At 40.6% G+C, this 19,469-nt stretch overlaps 1 protein-coding gene across 5 annotated transcripts in view; it reads left to right on the top strand.

The window, feature by feature from the left end:
• Positions 1–19,469, top strand: part of DOCK9 (dedicator of cytokinesis 9) — a 278,961-nt gene that overhangs the window by 105,836 nt on the left and 153,656 nt on the right. For all 5 annotated transcript variants that reach the window (XM_074989534.1, XM_074989526.1, XM_074989505.1 and 2 more), the window contains exons 5-9: positions 4,567–4,636; positions 7,992–8,087; positions 9,046–9,180; positions 13,563–13,737; positions 16,670–16,737. In XM_074989534.1, the coding sequence (XP_074845635.1) occupies positions 4,567–4,636; positions 7,992–8,087; positions 9,046–9,180; positions 13,563–13,737; positions 16,670–16,737 (544 nt within the window). The remainder of the gene's footprint in view (positions 1–4,566; positions 4,637–7,991; positions 8,088–9,045; positions 9,181–13,562; positions 13,738–16,669; positions 16,738–19,469) is intronic.

Genomic DNA, 19,469 nt, shown 5'->3' with positions numbered 1-19,469 from the left:
CCCACAGCAATTTTCACCACAGTGGAGCCCCTGGGACACATGGCAGGGCTACTGGCCCCATTCTTCCCATACCTACCATTCAAGACGTACTACACCTCAATGACAGCACACCTTATGGCATTCACCCACAATCACAGTGCATTTATCATCTGCTCACCCACCCTCGGTAATCTCCCGACTGCATTCCAATAAATGTGAGGACTTAGAATGCTCCTCACATGAGCCTAGATGCATGAAGGATGAAGCACTATTTCAGGTCTTGCCCTCTCCACTGGCAGATGATCTGAAACAATTTCAGGACCTATTTAGACGGATAGCCCAATCACAAGGTATGATATTACAGGAGGTTTAAGACAAACATTGTAGATTACTCATGAGTACTACAACCCTTAGCATCCTTGAAGATTGTGTTAGCCATCAACAGGGCTGTCCTTGAACCTTCAAATGCTCTCTGGCAGAACCCAGCCTTCGTCCCATCCACAAATCACAGAGCAGACAAAGTATTTCACCCCGCGGAAGATACGGACTTTCTCTTCACGCAGCCAAACTCACTGGTGGTGAATTCTGTGAATCACAAGGCTAAAAATCCACAATTTAAGTCTGCCCTTACTGACAAGGAGCAGACATGGCTGGACACGTTTGGTGGTGGAGTATACTCTTTTGCTGTGCTTCAATTCCATACGTCAAATTATACAGCCCTCCTGGCTAATTGTGACCACGCCTGTTGTGCTAAATCTTAAGATCTGATACAGGATCTCCCTGATAATAGACCACTTCTCTAGTCCCTTAGTAAGGAGGGCTTATCAATAGCCGAAACAGCTCTCCAGGTAGCTATGGATGTCGCAGACACCTCAGCTAGAGCCACAGCCAAGTAATGCATACAGCTGCTTAGGTACAGTCGTCAGGGATCCCTAGGGAACTACAAGCAAAGGTGGAGGATGTCCCCTTCGATAGGGAACAACTTTTTGTTAGCAATACAGACAAGGTCTTACACTCCATAAAGAACTCTAGCATGACACTCCATACTTTGAGGATGTATACCCCACCTAACAAGAAATGTAAATATCACAGACTTAGGGATTATAACTGTCACCATTACACGTAACAGTAGAGGCCATATGATAACAGGCCTAAACAATGCTCTAACAGGAGGAGAACACAGCAAAACCACTCCTCTATAAGCCACTTGACCTCTTACAAACAGCAAATTTGAGATTTTGATTGGGGGTATGAGCAACCACCCCACAGTTCCAATGCATCCCCAGGCTACCTTTTTTCATTGCCTGAGACCCTTTTACCAAATATGGACCAAAATCATCTCAGAATAATGGGTCCTACAAATCATCAGGTTGGGTTATACTATCCCTTTCACATCTGTGCCCCCTACTCATTCCTCTACTCCATCCCTTTTCAGGGACCACTCACTAGCCTCTACTGTAAACGGAGGTGCAAAAATTGCTTATTCTAGGGGCAATAGAACCCATACCCAAGGAGCACCAAGGCCAGGGTTCTGCTCCAGCTATGTCCTCACAGCCAAAAAACCAGGGGGATGGAGACTGATCTTTAGATCTCAGGAAACTGAACAGATTTACTTGCAACACAAAGTTCAGAATGGTGACTTTGGCGACCATCATATCGGCATTGGAGAAGGGGGACTGGTTCTCAACACTCAATCTGCAAGATGCATATTTCTATGTAATTATCCAACCACCCACAGAAGATTTCTGAGATTCATTGTAGGCCAAGACCATTACCAGTACAGAGTCCTCCCTTTTGGTCTCTCTATAGCCCCTCAAGTATTTTCAAAGACACTTGCTGTAGTCACAGCATTTCTTAGAAGACAAAACATCATTATCTTCCTCTACCTCACCAATTGTCTAATCAAGGATCCTACCTATCAACAAACTACTGTCATGACAACTACCGCCAGAGAATGGCTTTCTTCACTGGGCCTTCTTATCAACATACAAAAGTCTATCATACAACCCACGCAAAAGATAGAATTAATTGGAGCAGTGTTAAATTGGACCACAGCAAGAGCCTACCTACCACCACAGAGATTCCAGACAATCTGTGATCTTGTTCATCTGGTCAGGCACAGGCCCCTTTCTCCATGGCCCGGATCTGTCTTTAATTATTGGGGCACATTGCTGCCACAGTGTGTAGTCCTGTTCATGAGCCTTCACATACATTGGCTCGCATGGAATTATGTGGCAACAAGTCAGCGCCTTGAGAAGTGCTTTGTGCTTCCTCCTCTAGTGCTGCAGTCTCTCAAATGGTGGACATCCCCAGCCACTCTGCTCACCACTTTACCCTTCCATTGACCTTTGGTGTAGATAACAGATGCATCACTCATGGGCTGGGGGGCCCACTGTGGCTCAACATCAGCACAGGGGACACGGGCCCAACATAAGAGATGCTTTCACATCTATATCCTTGATTTCAGAGCCATTCACAGGGCTTGCACCCATTTCCTGCTCCTTATAAAAGGCAAAGCTATCAATGTCCTCATGGACAATACATCACCCGTGTTTTATGTCAGTTGGCAGGGGGCTGCCCGAACTCATGCTCTATGCGCTGAAGCTCTCCGATTCTGGAAATGGTGCATCAAGAATCAAATAACCCTGACAGCAACATACATACCGGGCAATAGAATGTGAGGGCCAACAGACTAAGCAGATCTTTCGTTGAACAGCACAAGTGGGAGATCAATACCAATATCCTCTTCTCAATCTTAAGCATATGGTGTTTTCCAATGATAGACCTCTTTGCAACACCCCGCAACCTCAAATGCCACAGATTATGCTCCTGAGTGGTTCTAGGTAGGAGATTACAAGGGAACACCTTCGTCATTCAGTGGACAGCTCCCCTACTGTGTGTTTCCAACGATCCTGCTTGTCGCCAGAGTGATCAACAAGATCTGATCTGGCCATGGTAATCCTAATAACTCCAGCCTGGCTGAGACAACCTTGGTTCCTCTATCTACACTATCAGTAGATCAGCTGATCCTCTTTCTGATGATGTCAAATTTCCTGACACAGCACGAGGGCAAAACATGCCACCTTAATATCAAAGCTATGAAACTCATGGCATGGTTTCTCTATGGCTTCAGAGGGAAGAACTCACCTGCTTGGACAGGATCAAACATGTTCTAAACAGCCCTTGTCCCTCGTCAAGAAGCAAATACTAAAATTAATGGACACACTCTCGAGCGATGCATGATGCACAGTCTACATCCTATTGTCCCCATACCTGTCTTGCTTGAATACTTCATGGATTTCAGTTACAGGGACCTCTCTGTCAGCTCTGGCAGACTACACCTGGTGGCGATCACAGTCTTCTATGTATCTGTAGACAATTCCTCCCTCTTCGCACATTCCACATGAAAACCATTTTCTCACAGACTTGCAGAAGAGGCTTCCAGTTCTGGGGCGGTTGATGCTACTGTGGGACCTCAATCTGGTCCTAGATGCTCTTACCAGACCACCCTTACAGCCATTAGCTACTCCATCAATGCAATATCTGTCTATGAAGGTGGCTTTCATATTAGCAAAAACATCTGCTAGAAGGGTAGGAGAAATCAGCCACGGTGGCGGATCCATCTTTCACCATTATTACTAAAAACAAGGTGATACTTAGGCCCCACCCCAAAGTTTCTCTTGAAAGTTATAACTGATTTTCACATAGGCGGAGCTATTTATTTACCTGTCTACTGCCCAAAACCTCATACCACCTCCAAAGCAGCAATGTTACATACCCGTAGTGCAAGACTGGTAGTTGCATTCTACCGTGGCAGAATTAGTGCAACTAGAAATCAGGCAGACTCTTTGTGGAGTGCTCAGGGCTTCACACAGGAACAGCTGTTTCAGCACAGCAGCTATCCCAGTGGATTGCAGATTCCATACACACTGCATACCAACTCAGAGGCAAACAGCCACTACAAACTGTCAGGGCTCACTTCACATGGGCAATGGACACTATGATGGCATTCCTGAAAAATGTGCCATTAGTGAACATATGCAAGGTGGCCACATGGCCCTCATGCCAGACTTTTGCCCAGCACTATGCTTTACAAAAAGGACCAGTACCTGCCACAGTTCTAGCAGATGCGGTCAGTCCTTCCTACCCATGGAAGACTCCAATATCCACCTTCATCAAATGGGTACTGCTACGGAGTCACCTGAGTGGAGCACCCCCAGGGACCACTTGAAGAAGAAGAGAAAGTTACTCATCCTGTGTAGTCCTCCCATCTACTTGGAGTCTACAGGGACTTCAGGTAGAAAAGAAACAGAAGGAGGCACTCCACAGAGTTGGAGTGAGAGGCACTTGGTGCACATGTGTGGTGGAACAGACACTGCTCTGAAGACTATTCCATCCAAGAGCCAATCTCCCCACACCATTAAGAAGTCTGTGCCCAGGGTTGAAAATGGCTTAGGTGAATTTTGTTCCACCAAGGAACACACATTATTACCTATTAATAGTGTGATTTATATTTTCCTCACAGAATAATTGTAAAAGGTTGGATACTGAATTATCTGAGTGTTAAGAATTTTTTTTCTTCTTTAGCAAAGGAACCAAATCAGAGAAACTTCCAGCTCATGTATATGAAGTTGATGAAGAAGCAGATAAAGATGAGGTGAGCAGATAATTTCTTTCTATTCTGTAGGATCATTTCATTAGTAATAACTTAAATGTTCATATAGAATAAAACATAGAGGTTTTATTGGATGCACACTTTAGACGTTTTCAAAAAGGATTGAAAGTGGAAAATCTCTTATGTGCTGGTTTTTAACTAGTCTTAGGTTTCCAATGTCTGCCATACAATGCAGGATAAATTCTGATTGAGAGAATAGGTTTGCCCAGGAGGTAAGGAGATGATAATTAGTGAGGGCTTGTTGATGTACAAACTTTCACCAAAATTATTTAAACTACTTTTAATTCACACCATTTGTTTTTATGCAAGTGAGTGTGTGGACATTCATTTTGGAGTACATGTTCAATTTCAGCTGAACACTGAATCAGAGTAGGACTAGAACAGTTTTATTCCAAAATAAGAGCCATGCACAGACTTGCACCTGGTTACCGAAACAAATTAATGTGGTGTAAATCTATATGTAGACTCACCCTGGGAATGTCCAAGAGAGTAGAAACTAGTAAAAATGTCAGAAACCTTTATTTTCTTTTCAATCCTCTGCTTCTGGAGAACAGTTATTTCAGTATTGCCAACTGGTTTAAAGAAGGTTTCAAACTTCAAAAGATTTTCACCAAACAAACTTTCTGGTGACTACATGAAAACTGTTATCACTATGATATATTTCAGAAAAAGGGTATTGAATGTTGAGGCTGATTTTTTTTTGTCTCAAATTGTTCAACTCCCTTATAGTACTGTGAAAACCTTCACGTATGTGAACTCATTTTTATATTTCCTATCTTAGTTGTACTGCTGATTGCAATGCTCACTTATGTAGTGTCTCATAATCTCCAAAATATTCATAATCAGTAATTAAATGTGGGTTTAAAATCGGTCTTTGACTGACTCAGTGGTGCAATACGTCAAGCATAATGGTTGAGTAGGTAGGACAGTGGATGAGAAGTCAGATTTGAACTGCATGCCTGCCTTAGCACTGATGTGCTTGGCGACCAAGGGGAAGTCACTTCATTTAACTTTGCCCAGTTTTCCCAATTTGCGAAATTGTAAATGCAACCTTATACTATAATGTAATAAAATTTTAAATGGCAATCACTGCAGATGTCTTTTTGTACATAAATGTTGCAACAAACAATATAAAAAGTAATCCAGGAAAAAAATTCTTCAGTGGTCACTTAGTGTCAGAAGATACCCAATTTCATGGATAGAACTGACCAAATAAAGCAAAAGTTTTTTCTTCCATCAGGTTGTAAGAGGCTTTTTGAGGCTAAACGAAAGTTGCATTGTGTTTTGAAAATCACTTTATAGAGGATGTATAAAACAAAGTGAAGTTTGCAGGTAATGCAGAAATTGAATGAAAAGCAAATAAGGATCAGTGCTATCAAATCTCCAAAGAAATGAATATGTAATAATAATAGGAGTTTGGATAATTCAAGCTATTGGCCCAGCAAATTGCAAATGCTGTCTGATGTAGGTGAACTTTAAAATCAGCCTGAGAGTGAGGAATGAAGCTAGGGCATAGGTGATAGAACAATAAACTGTTCGTAACTAGGGTCTGGATCTTCTTGTGGAAAAATTATTGCAATCTAGGTTTGTTTTTAACAACAAAAGAAACAGGGAAATGAGCCTATAATCTGTAGAAAACAGGATGCAAATTTTCAGTGCAAAAGCACCATGCTGTTGGCTAGGGATTTTGGCTTCCTTTGAATTAACAGATGGAGCAGTGTAAAAGCACATTAACTTGTCACCCCTGGAGATTCGATTTCAAACTCTTGTGTTCAAGTGGTGGAATAGGCAAACACAAAAATATAATTCGGTTTCTGTCATGTCACACAGTTCAGTGCAGTTGGCAAACTCAGCCTAACAGAGGCCTGGAAATGGAAACTCAAAGTTGTTGTAGATCAGAGTTTAGGTCTGGTCAGTACTGGAAAGTCAGTGTTCTATTTTAATTGTAGACAAGCTCTTATTTACCCCCTTTTATAAATTAGTGCCAGGAGAAAGAGAGAGCTTGTAATTAAAAACAGCATTCCCCAGATAACTTATTGAGGTTCAGTATTTTTAACATTATAGTGAGGAGACACTCAAGTGCTTTTCAAAGTTGTGGGCCAGTTTTTGAGTCTGGTTGGTAAACATTAACATTGGTGCACCAATGACTCAACAGGCTAGGGGTGACTGGGACCAGAGGACTGCTTAGGAGCAAGCAAGCTCCTCAGCAAGTCAAAGAACAAACTGAGGCATAACCTCAATTCAGTTGGACCTGCTCCCTCACAATGATCCTGTGGGGGACTGTTGGACTACCACCACCATAAAACCATACTGACTTGCATTTATGAATATACAGATTTAAGGTTTAATTGTGCAGCATATGTAGGCTGCTGCCAGCTGGAAAAAATATATACATTGATAGAGATTTAAAAAAAAAAAAAAAAAAAAAAAAGAGACCAGTCAAGTTTCAGCTAGCAGGGACTTAACAATACTTTTTTAATGGTACTTGTTACACTTGTGCTCCTTAGAAGCCTGGCTTCTGTTTATTTGAGCAACCTCATCTTTTGTGTTACACTGGGACAGTTGATGTCATCTGGAACACTAACGTTTACAATCTTAAGTTTTTTATGTCTGAAGAATTTGCATGGCATTCTAGATGCATCCTCCCTGGTTTGAGCTACTGTTTTTGTTTAAAATCAGGTCCCTGCTCTTGTCCCTCTGCAGGCTCCCATTCTACTTCTGATACTCATTTCAATCCTTGGTCATAATCTTCCAAGCGATTAATGGATCAAGTTACATTTATATCTGCAACTGGACTTTCATCTGTGAATCCTTGAGACAGCTATGCTCCTCTTTGCTTCACTTTGATATGTTTTTGTTCCAAAGTGTGTGAAAGCTGGGAACAAGTCATTTTTGATGGAAGGGGATCACCCTATGCCTGATTTTTCCAGAGGAAGTGAGTGAAGGTGGTTTGATCATCTTTTGGAAACACTGCAAAACCTTCTTTTTTGACAAAGCCTTTTCTCCACCGTAAAAAAATGACTTTCCCAGCATTGACATACATGCTCTACTCCCAGATCAGCAGAATATTTTGCACACGCACGTGTGCACACCCACACGCACACCCACACCCACACCCACCCCCACCCCCCAACCAACGCAGGTGCAACGATAGCAGGCAACAGTATAAAATTCTAAAACAGCATCGAAGATTTTTGTGATAAATGGGTTTCAAGTTTACCCTAATCATAATTCATTTGTAAAAAAGTATGTACAAGTCCACATGATGTTACACCTATAATGCCTGTTGATGGAAAGCAGTTTATGCAGATATGTTTTGTTTCGTTTATTTTTTTAGGATGCAGCATCTCTAGGATCTCAGAAGGGTGGGATAACCAAACAAGGATGGCTATACAAAGGCAATATGAATAGCGCAATCAGTGTAACTATGAGGGTAAGTTTACTAATGTTTACTGCCACGCTAAAGATGACTGTTTTGATATTTAATAGTGCAGCATAGTTTTTCTTTGAAGAATAGGTATGTATACTATATTTCATTAAAAAGCGCATAATTAGGAAGGGGACGCTTATTATGCATCCCTTCACTAAATTAAAGGAAACTCCTGAACACATTCTGAAAGACAGTCTGCTAAGGAATTAAATGTCACTTTTATACTCACTTTGACTAGAACTGCACTGCAAGTTGTAATTGTGATCAGAAAAGTGACCATGTAATATGGAATCTTTTTATTAAGGTCATCTCCGTTTTGTGTGTTGAGTTCAATTTTTCTTACTTTATTTTTAAAACTGAATTATTTGTACTTGCTCTTATTAGCACCATAGTGCCCCAATACAATTATGGAGAGCTAGCTAAGCTCCAAATTATAAAATCTTACTGGTGTAATTGAAAGAAATGAAGACTTGGCTGGACATTCTAACCACAGGTTGTACATATAGAACAACAGCTAAGAGAACTTGTGAAACATTTTATTTGTACAAAATTTGCACTTTTTACAGACCCGTTGAGAGAGATGTGGAACTCCATGAAGGGCTTTCTCTAGTAACATGTGAAAATACGTTGTCATTCATATCACGCTGTTTAAAGCCCTTTATATTAATGTTTAGATTTAGGTGATGAAGTTTACTTAAATATCTTTAAACTTACATCCCGTATCAAAATATGATTCATACATTGATTCCTCCAACCCATTTTAAATCAGTATAAGGAAACATTATATATATATATATATATATATATATATATATATATATATAAAAAACTAGGTTAAACAGAAAAACGGTTTGTCTTTAAGCTACCTGTACTATGCTGATGTCTTACATAATTAAAGCACATGCAGCTTTTGAAATAGGAAATTAAGAATACTTCTAACAATGGACCTTTTTTTAACTAGTCATTTAAAAGAAGATTTTTCCACTTAATCCAACTTGGTGATGGATCATATAATCTCAATTTCTACAAAGATGAGAAAATATCTAAAGAGCCAAAAGGATCGATATTTCTGGATTCTTGTATGGGGGTGGTGCAGGTAAATGTAATTCCACTGTCTGTCTTTTATGTATTGAGCGTGTATATGGTGAATTTATTAGACTAGTTCTTTTCAAAGTCTACATAATTCTTCTCAGATTAAATGGTTAAACACATAATCCATCCTCTTAATACACAAACAAAAGCAGAGTGACAGAGAAACAGCACAGGAATGTAGGGGGGAAAATTAGAAAGGAAAGCACAAAATGAACTCAATCTATCTCAAGACATAAAGGCTATGTTTAGCTTGCTGATGCTATTTTGGGTTACACAGGTATTGCATATTGGCAATACCATGACTTTTCCCCGCACTCAAAATAGTGCTGCCGTTTTGAGCATTGTATTTTGGTTCCGCTACCCCTCTTCAAGAGGGGGTAACAGAACTCTTAGAATAGCTGCTTATTCCAAACTTCAGTGCCATTTGGACAGCACTAAGTTTGGAGTAAGGGATTTACCAATAATTTACATAATTTGCTTTGTGCAAATTGTGTAACTTTCAAAACACAGATGCAGTCTAAACATAGCCAAAGGGAAATAAGATACTTTATAAATATATTAGAGGCAGGAGGGAGACCAAGGACAGAATAGGTCTGTTGCTCAGTGAAGAGGGAGAAGCAATAACAGACTATGTGGAAGTGGCAGAGATACTTAGTGATCGCTTTGTTTCATTTGTCACCAAGAAGGTTGATGAAGACTAAATACCATTAGTGAATGCTAATGGAAATGGGATATGTCAAACAATTAAAATAGGGAAAGAAAAAGTAAAAAAACTGCTTAGAAAAGATAGTAGTTCCCTAGGGCTTGATTAAATGCATGCTAGAATACTCAAGGAGCTGATAGAGGAGATATCCAAGGCACTAGCTTCAACTTTGAAAAGTTAGGGAAGTCAGGACAAATTCCAGAAGACTGGAAAAGGGCAAATATAATGCCCATCTATAACAAGGGAAATAAAGGACAGCGCAGGAAATTACAGACCAATCACCTTAACTTCAGTGCCAGGAAAGATAATGGAACAAATAATTAAGGAATCCACCGGCAAACATCTGGAAGATAATAAGGTGAGAGGTAGCAGTCAGCAGAGATTTGTCAAGAACAAATCATGTCAAACCAAGCCTATAACTTTCTTTGGTAGGACAATGAGCCTTGTGGATAAAGGAGAAGAGGTTGGTGTGGAATACCTAGACTTTACTAAAGCATTTGATATAGTATTGCATGACCTTATCAGTAAACTAGGGAAATGCAATCTAGATGGGGCTTCTATCAGTTGGGTGTGTAACTGGATGGATAACAGGTCAAAGAAATTACTTATTAATGGTTCACAGTCACAGTTGAAGGAAATAACAAGTGAGTTCCACAGGGAGTCTCTTTTGGGGACAGTTCTGTTCAGTATCTTCATGAATGGTTTAGATAATGGCATAGAGAATATGCTTTTCAAGTGTGCAGATGATACGAAGCTGAGATGGATAGGAAGTGCTTTGGAGGATAAGGTCAGAGTTCAAAATGATCTGGATTAAGTGGAGAAATGGTCTGAGGATGGAGTTCAGTAAGAACATGCAATACTCCATGTAGGAAGGAACAATCAGTTTCACACACACAAAACGGTCACTTCCTAGGAAGGAGCCCTACAGAAATATATCTAGGGGTCACAGTGGACCACAAGTATTAAGGGTCACAGTGGACCACAAGTATGAGTCAACAGTATGACACTTGCAAAAATAGCTAGGGTGATTCTGGGATTCGTTAACGGGAATGTTGTGAGCAAGACATGAGAAGTAATTCTTCCGCTCTATTCTGTGCTCATTAGAGTACTGTATTCAGTTCTGGAAACCACATTTCAGGAAGGATGTGCAGAAATAGGAGAGGGTGCAGAGAAGAGCAACTAAAATGATTAAAGGTATAAAAAATATGACCTATGAGAAACAACAAGAAGTTCTGTGGCATCTTATAGACTAACATCTGATGAACCGAGTCTTTGCCCACGAAAGCTTATGCTCCACAATTTCCGTTAGTCTGTAAGGTGCCACAGGACTTCTTGTTTTTGAAGATACAGACTAACACAGCTGCCTCTCTGATACTTGTTCTATGAGAGAAGATTTAAACCATTGTTGTCCAAAAGCAGTGGAACTGATTGCCACATGCCCACCCTCCCCCACATCCAGTGACTCACTGGAGTCGAGCTGTGCCAGCTTCCTGTGCTGCACTGCCCTGAGAGCCGAGCCATCCAGTCCCAGGCTGTCCCATGGCCCAAGCAAGCCGCAGTAGGAGCCACCTCTGCCATTGCTGCCATGCTCGTCCCACCAAGTTTTGGTGTGTGTGCACCTGTGGGTGGAGAGCGCTTCATGTGTGCAGCTCTAATAAGCCGCATTCGCCACATCACACTGTCCAATTTGCTAAATGTGGTGAACAGACAGTGTATTGGACACTGTGGATTTAAAGAATTGGATTTATTTAGTTGGAAAAGAAACAGCTGAGAGGGGACATGATTGATTCTTTCAAGTACCTAAAAGGAGGAAAGATAAAAAATACTAGACTTATCCTCTGATGATAGGACAAGAAGCAATAGGTTTACATTGCAGCAAGGGAGGTTGAAGTTGGATACCAGGAAAAATTCAAGTGGCAAGGTGGTTAAGCACTGTAATAAATTGCCTAGGATTTTTGTAGAATCTCCATCACTGGAGATATTTAAGAACAGTTTAGGTAAATATCTAACAGGGGTGACGTAGATGGTGCTTGGTTCCGCTGTGAGGGCAGGGGACTGAACTTAATGTCCTTTTGAGGTCCATGATTCTATCAAACAGTCACATAGACGAGGTACATGACACTTTGGGAAGAAAACTAGTCATATTTTGTAGATTTTGATTTTCAAAGTTATTTCTCAAAATGGACAAAATCACTCCTGTGATGTGGAGGCAAGCAGAAAGGCAAACAATTGAAGAAAGCATGGAAAATTAATAAAAGCATAAGATTTAAATTGTTACATTTTATGTGGTTATGTGGGCTGTAAAATGTCTTGCATAGCTTCTTGTGTGGGATTTTAGTTATGGGAGTTGCATCATATTTACAGCGACCCTTCCAGCTGTTTTAATTTGACCTTTTAAAAAATAAATCTTTGAAGCGAAAGATGTAAAGTAAGTTCTTTGGCAAAAAGCTTTGCTAGTAGTGAGTACCAGAGGATTTTTTTTATGGAGTTGTAATATATTTTTAAAGTACAGCATGTATCTGTTGCATTTGGCAGAGCATACCTAGACACAACTGGTTTTTAGGCTCTTAATAATTACTGAATCTGGACATAATAACCTTAGCGGAAAGGATATGTCTCTAAATTATTTTGTTTATTCATTTCCTATATATATAAACTTGCATAGTGGCAAAAAAAGTTCTATGCCTGAATTATTTTCCAAATAGCAACAAAAATTTGAATAAATAGCTAATGCAAACTTAGCAATAAAAGCCATGTAGTTGTAACACTTACACATCAACTTGATCAGGTATAGTGATTTACCAGTAGTATTTTGGTTTAGAACATTAGTCTTGCTGAACGTACTGCAATTGTAATTTGCTTGGGATTTAAATAGAACATGGCAGAGAGACATCTGTTCATGTTGCCCTTATATTTATTTTTGCCATGTATCTCTTGTTCCATTCTTTTTCCTGTCCTTCTACTCCTCTTTGTCGCCTTTGACTGAGATGATGTTAAATTCTAGCTTACTTAACGCCAGTGCTGGACCTGAAGCATGTCCTTTCACCTTATTCAGTAACTAACATGAGCTCTCAGTTTTTCTCTTGCCAGAAGTTCTAGCTTCTCTTTCTAATAACTCTAGCTCAGAGTATAGGAACTTTTGTCTATAATTACAGAACAGGGTTACTGTGCTGACTGGGGAAGTGAAGAAGCAGGACTGATTCTCTAACACATTGCTTGTGGAAAAGTACAGCCAAAAAAAGCCACCTAAAAATTAAGTCCTAACAGATGACACCTTGGGACACTCATACACGTGGGAATTTTACCCTAAGAATTTTATTACTTTGACATTCACACAATCTAAACAAACACCCAAAAGCTGAGATTTTTAATGTGACCTATTTGCCTATTTCATTTGTTTTTAGTGTATAATAAAATAGGGCATTGGTGGGAAATAAAAGCATAGGTAGATTGTTGCTTTTAGTGTTTGAGGTATTTCCAAAAATGGGGCAGCTGAAAACAGGAAACATGACATGTTGTTAAAAAATTATTATGGTTGCATTGCAGAGAGAGAGAGAGAGAGTGTCTTTATCACAGATGAATCCAGAAAACATTATGCAAAACTATTTCCTCCCCTGGTTTACAGGAGGAGTGGAGATAGAAAACCTTGGCTAATATGAAAACGTGTTTCTATTTTATTGTAGAACAACAAAGTGAAGCGTTTTGCTTTTGAACTCAAGATGCAAGACAAGAGTAGTTATCTTCTAGCTGCAGACAGTGAAGTGGAAATGGAGGAGTGGATAACTACTTTAAACAAAATTCTCCAACTCAACTTTGAAGCTGCAATGCAAGAAAAAAGAAATGGAGACTCTCATGAAGGTAATATTATTTGTGGCTGTATAATGCATTTGAGCAACACTGATGTAGATAAAATCCTAAAGTAAGGATTTGTTTTGCTTGTTGGCTAGTGACTTCATTGTTTCCATTGTTATAGCAGAAATCATAGTCCTTATCCTGCCTTCATGTAACTGAGTTTTTCCATTTCAGCCTTGTTCACATAAGAAAGTTGTACCAGTATATTTTAAACAGATTTAATTAAAATAATATAATTATATCAGTTTAAGCTGCTACACTTGTAGCATATTTTATTCACAAAGCACTCTCCTGTGTTAAAGTGCATTACATTCTGTGATTGTCTACAGGGTGCTCTTAACGCGAAATAAGATACGCAAGATATGTTGATTCAGTGGTCAATTGGTACAGTTTGGTTTGCAGTGGGAGGACTAACTGAATTGGTGTAGTTGTATCAGGAGGACACTGCCTCCACATGGGCCTTAGAAAGAAATATGGAGATATACATAACTCCTAGAACTGAAAGAGACCTTGAGAGGGCATTGAGGTCAGTCAGTCACCTGCCCTGTCAGCAGGACCAAGTACCATCCCTGACATTTTTTTTTCAAATCTATTTGCCTCAGACCCCTAACTGGCTTCCTCAAGGCTTGAACTCAGTGCGCTGAGTTTAACAGACTAATGCTCAACCACGGAGCTATTCTTCTCTTCCCCCTCCCCCCACCCTGCGATGATGTCTCTCCAAAATTGTTAAGTCAGTTGGAAAGCAGTATGAACTTTGATTTACGTATCAAGATACATATATGAAATAACTTAGAAGCTTGTTGTGTGCATATTTGCAGTGGGGAAATAAGTTCTTTGAGTAATTGCTCACATCCATTCCGTTTAGGTGAATGAAAGCTGCATGCATGATTATTGGAAGGCTTTTTCCCCTTAGTGGTACCTGTTGGGCCAGCAGGGGAGCCCCCTAGAATGGCATCTCCTTGGCAGCACATATATACCCCTGCTTAACTCTCCACTCCCTCAGTTCTTTGTTACTGTCTGTGATGCTTGTTGGAGAATCTTGGTCCCTGAGTTCTGCAAGACCATTTCCTCGTGCTTTCCAGTATACGTAGTTATTAAAATTGTTAGAGTTTTTAGTTTTTATAGTTCTTCTTAGTCGTAGTTGTAGGTAAGTAGTTTGTGGGGATCTTTCCCACTTCTTATTCCCCTGGATCGGAGTATGCCTCGGTCTCATGGCGTCAAGACTTTTAATTAGTGCTCGAAGCCTATGCTCCTTACAACTCCTGCTTAATGTGCTTGGGAGAGGATCACTAATATGAAAAGCCTGTCTGCAGGGGCTTTAAGCCTCATGGAAAAAGGAGAGGGACGCTCATTTAAAGTTCCTTGGGTCTGGTGCAGGTGGACTTTCTGGCGCCAGATCATGCGGTAGCAGATGACCTGGACCTCCCATCCACACCAGGTAACTTTAGAAGGCACCAGGGATCTGGTTGAATTGACTGAGTCCCAGGTCTTGCCCAAAGGCTGTTACAGTGCTTAGAGAGGCAATCCCCAGCACCTGGTCCAGCATCACCTGCAGTGGCAGTGCTGGCACCATCTTTAGCACCTTGAGAGAGAGGCCCATGCACTGCCTGCAGTCAGGCATAGATGTAAACTGACTATGCTGAGTCATCCCTCCCCCAGCACCACTCTCCTATCAAGTCATCTGTGGCATGGCCCTAATCCACCTCAGAGTACTCACCAGAATTGGAGGCAGAGGCCTATGCTTCCAGAGCCATAGAACGTCACTCCAGGTGCTGGCATCAGTTGTGACACCACATGTCTGCATCTCAGGCACCTTTGCCAACACATTGACAGGGCTATGCACGGGCCCTTCTTGTTGGGTGGCCACTGCCTACTAGGGCTGCCTCAGTATACTTGGCCCTCCTGGTTCCCCTTCTGTCACATCACTTGCCAAGGGTCTAGGATCAGAAGCTAGACACAGTGACCGTGGTGCCAGCCCCAACCTCCTCTCCAGGGCGAAACTACAACAAGCAAGCCACTCCAGTGGTCCAAGAAATTAGAAGTTAGGTCTTTTCAGCACCCAGGTCTGTGTGACATGGGGGTTCCCAATCTGCATCTCCAACCAACAAGCTGTGCTTAGTCAATACTCTTAGAACTCATGGTTGTTCCTGGACAAGTTTAAATTGTTGCTTCCATCTGATTCCAGGCTGGGGACAGTGCAGCCTTTGGCAGAACTGCATTGCAATCCATTTCCATGAAGTATCTGACCCTACTTCCAGTCATCTGGCTTGTAGTTCACACAAGTGGAATGGACATGAGCAATCACTCAAATTAAAAATGGTTATTTGCCTTTCATAACTGTTGTTCTTCCAGATGTGTTGCTCATGTCCATTCCAAATCTTGCCCCGCTCTTTCATCAGTGTTCAGGCAAGAAAGGACTCCTGGGACGGAGGGTCAGGACTCAGCAGAGGTATGTATGCACTGCTGTGAAAGTACCATTCGAGGGGGCTCCACTCTTGCCCCATCAGATATTGCTAAGTAGAAAACCTTCCAACCTTTGTAAGCACAGCGTACATGCACACCTAAATGGAATGGACATGAGCAACCTACTTCTAAGAAGTGTTCTGCTACAATGTGGCTTTTGTATGTGCACAAATCCTTCCTTTGACCAGGCTTGAATCCTGTGTGTATTGTTGGGTAAACAATGTGGTGTCCATCTGGGGGAAAAAAGGTACATACTACTCATTCATGGAATTGCAACAATTGCTTTAACACCCTCCGACGCGCATTAAAGAAAAATGGGCAGTAGCACAAAGCTGTATCTCTGTTTTTGTAGATATTAAAAATTATTTGAGTTGGTGTAGTAATTATTGTCATAACCTAGTTGTTGGAAAGAAACAATTTTCCTGAAGTTATTAATAATTGTTGAATTTTAAATTTTTCTATTTTGTAATTGCAGATGATGAACAAAGCAAAATTGAAAGCTCATTATCCAGTTTAGATAGCTACCTTCCTGAAATTATCAAGGTAGTGTATTCTTTTAAAGCTCATATTAGTCATTGGAATTGAAATAAATGAGATGTAGTTCTAATAGTTAAGAGACTCAAGACTGGGTGTTTGGCCAGATGGTCCAGAAGTAATCAGTCAGTTGAGTGGTATGGTGTTGTCAAATGTCAAAAGTGGTCAAATATTGTAAAGCACTTATTTATTAGAACAGTAAGAGTGATAAAGAGTAAGACTTCGTCTTCAGTAGAATAAGCTTTAGATACTGTTATGTTAATTGAGATTAAGTGTATGGGCCAAAAGAGTTAAAGGTTTTAACAGAACCAGTCATTGTTGAACATTAAACAGGGTTTGAGATTGGCGTACAGAGGTTTCAGCCTGCTTAGTACCATAGCAGACCTACTATAAATCAATGCCAGTGGTTACAATTTTATTGATTGAAACACATGAACAAAAAAAAACATGCAGAGAGTTTTAAAAATGAATTTGATTATTGGAGAATGATAGCAAGTGAGGTAATATCTTTTATTGGACCAACTTCTGTTTGTGAAGGAGATGCAATTAAAACACATGGTTGCAGCTAAAATACAATACAGAATGCTTAGCATAAGGCATAAGTTTAGGATAAGTCTCGTAAGACTATTTAAGGTGAAATGGGCAGTTAACATCTCTGAAATTGCAGGGCAAAGGAAGGAAGACTAGTGGATTATAGATTGCTATAATGGGCCACAATTTAGCATCTTTGAGTCCATGATTTTAGTGCCTGATGAAGTTGTGAATTTAAACTTCCAGGCAGCTATTTTGAACCTATTGTGTAGGTTTCCTTTGAGGATGGGGACTGAGAGGTCAGACAGGGAGTGATTGTTTTGTGGAAGTGTGTTCCTATGGGTGCGAGTGCTTTTGTGTTTCGTGTTTTGTCATTTTTCTGCCTGAGTTCATCTGAGTCATTGTCTGGTTTCACCCACATTGTTTCTACTGGGGCATTTGATACACTGGAAGAGAGACACTGCTTGTGAGGCTTATGTAGAGGGTATAGATTTTGAAAGGCATATGTGGGGGGAGTTACTGATCATCAGAGCAGTGGATATATGTCTTCAGGTTTTGCATGTGTTTTGGTGGGTCTGCCATTTTGAGTTGGCAGTCCTGGATTATGGGGTCCTTGGTACTGATGATGAGCTTGGAGAGGTTGAGAGGTTACTTGAAGGCCAGAAGAGGGTGTTCAGGAAATATTTTCTTTTGGTAGGGTGTAGACCACCCCCCATCAAATATCAATTGTAATTATTTAATGAAACCCTGTATGGGGCTTCAGTGCGTGGTAGGAGATGACAACCAGGGATGTGTGGTTGGAAGCCCACATGTGTGTTGAGGCAGGTTCTCTTGGGGTACTTGTGTGGTCTGTTCTATAACACATTCCACTTTTCTGGGGGAGTGTCCTTATTTGATGAAGGTGTGTTTAAATATGTTAAGGTGTATATCATGGAGCCCCTCCTTCAGAGAACATTCTATGATATTTGAGTGCCTGGTTGTGGAGAACGGATTGCTTGGTAAATTTGGGCTGGTTACTGGATCTGTGAAATTAAATGTGGTTATCCTGGAGTTGGTGCTAGATGGGAGCATTCTAGAGATGGTTTTATGGATGTATGGGGGTGTTTAAAGTTATGGTGGAAAACTTAGGTCACCTATACGAAGGATGAAGATTTTTGTATCTTAGGATATGTAATTGGTTTATTGGTGCATTTGTCTGGAAACTTTTTCCTTGAAGTCATCTGTGAAGAGTTTTGTATATTGGTGAAACATAGTTTCACCATGGCTTGGACATATTATTTGTTGTTGAGCATAAAATTGTAGTGGATTAGGGGAAATGGATGAATTTGGCAATATGTTTGAGGTGAATAATTTGGTATTCTTCCATTGTCTTGGGGATATTTGAGGTGGGCTGTGATGCCGTCATGAGGGAGGCTAGTGTACCAATAGGTTATAAACATTTATGGTGGTAAGTATGATATTCTGAAGGCGGCTGTTAATGCTGTGGAGTTTCTAGAGGAGATCTACTGTGTTCTGAGGAAACTGGTTGTTTATGTGATGATTGGTTTGAGAATGATTTGTTCGAGTCCCAACATTCCATTAGTAAGAGTGCTGTGACCAGATCTAGTGTATGTGTCTGGGCTCCCTTGCCCATATATATTGGGAAGCAAGTACAAAGTTACTGTGGTTGGTTTGTGGGGTATGCAGCTGTGGAGTTTCTCTTGGGGCTGCTTACAGAAGAATTTCATGATATTTTAAAATTCTTAGTAGTGGGGTGTCTGAGTTCTTTATAGTAGTTGGCATTGGAGATTTGTCATTTGGCCTTGTTGGTGTAGTCGTCATGGCTGAGGACTATGATGGCACCCTCTTTGTTTGGTAATGTAATCGTTATCTGGTGGTTGGATTTCAATGATTTGTATATCAGTCCTGTCAATTATAAAAACAATGGGAAGTCCTGTAGCACCATATAAACTAACAGATGTTTTGGAGCATAAGCTTTCATGGGCAAAGACCTGCTTCATCAGATAGATGACCAACTGGGTCTTGCCCACAAAAGCTTATGCTCCAAAACATCTGTCACTCTATAAGGTGCCCCAGGGCTTCTTGTTGTTTTTGTGGTTACAGACTAACACAGCTACCCCTCTGATAACCGTTAATTAAGCTTAAACGTTTCAGAGGTTTTTTTCCCCCCCTAATGGAATGTAATCAAATATGTGGCCTTGTCCACTGTG

This window comes from Carettochelys insculpta, chromosome 1, assembly GCF_033958435.1.
Source record: "Carettochelys insculpta isolate YL-2023 chromosome 1, ASM3395843v1, whole genome shotgun sequence".
Lineage (NCBI taxonomy): Eukaryota > Metazoa > Chordata > Testudines > Carettochelyidae > Carettochelys > Carettochelys insculpta.
The sequence above is the reverse complement of the archived record's forward strand: the minus strand, read 5'-3'. Positions and strand labels throughout refer to the sequence as shown.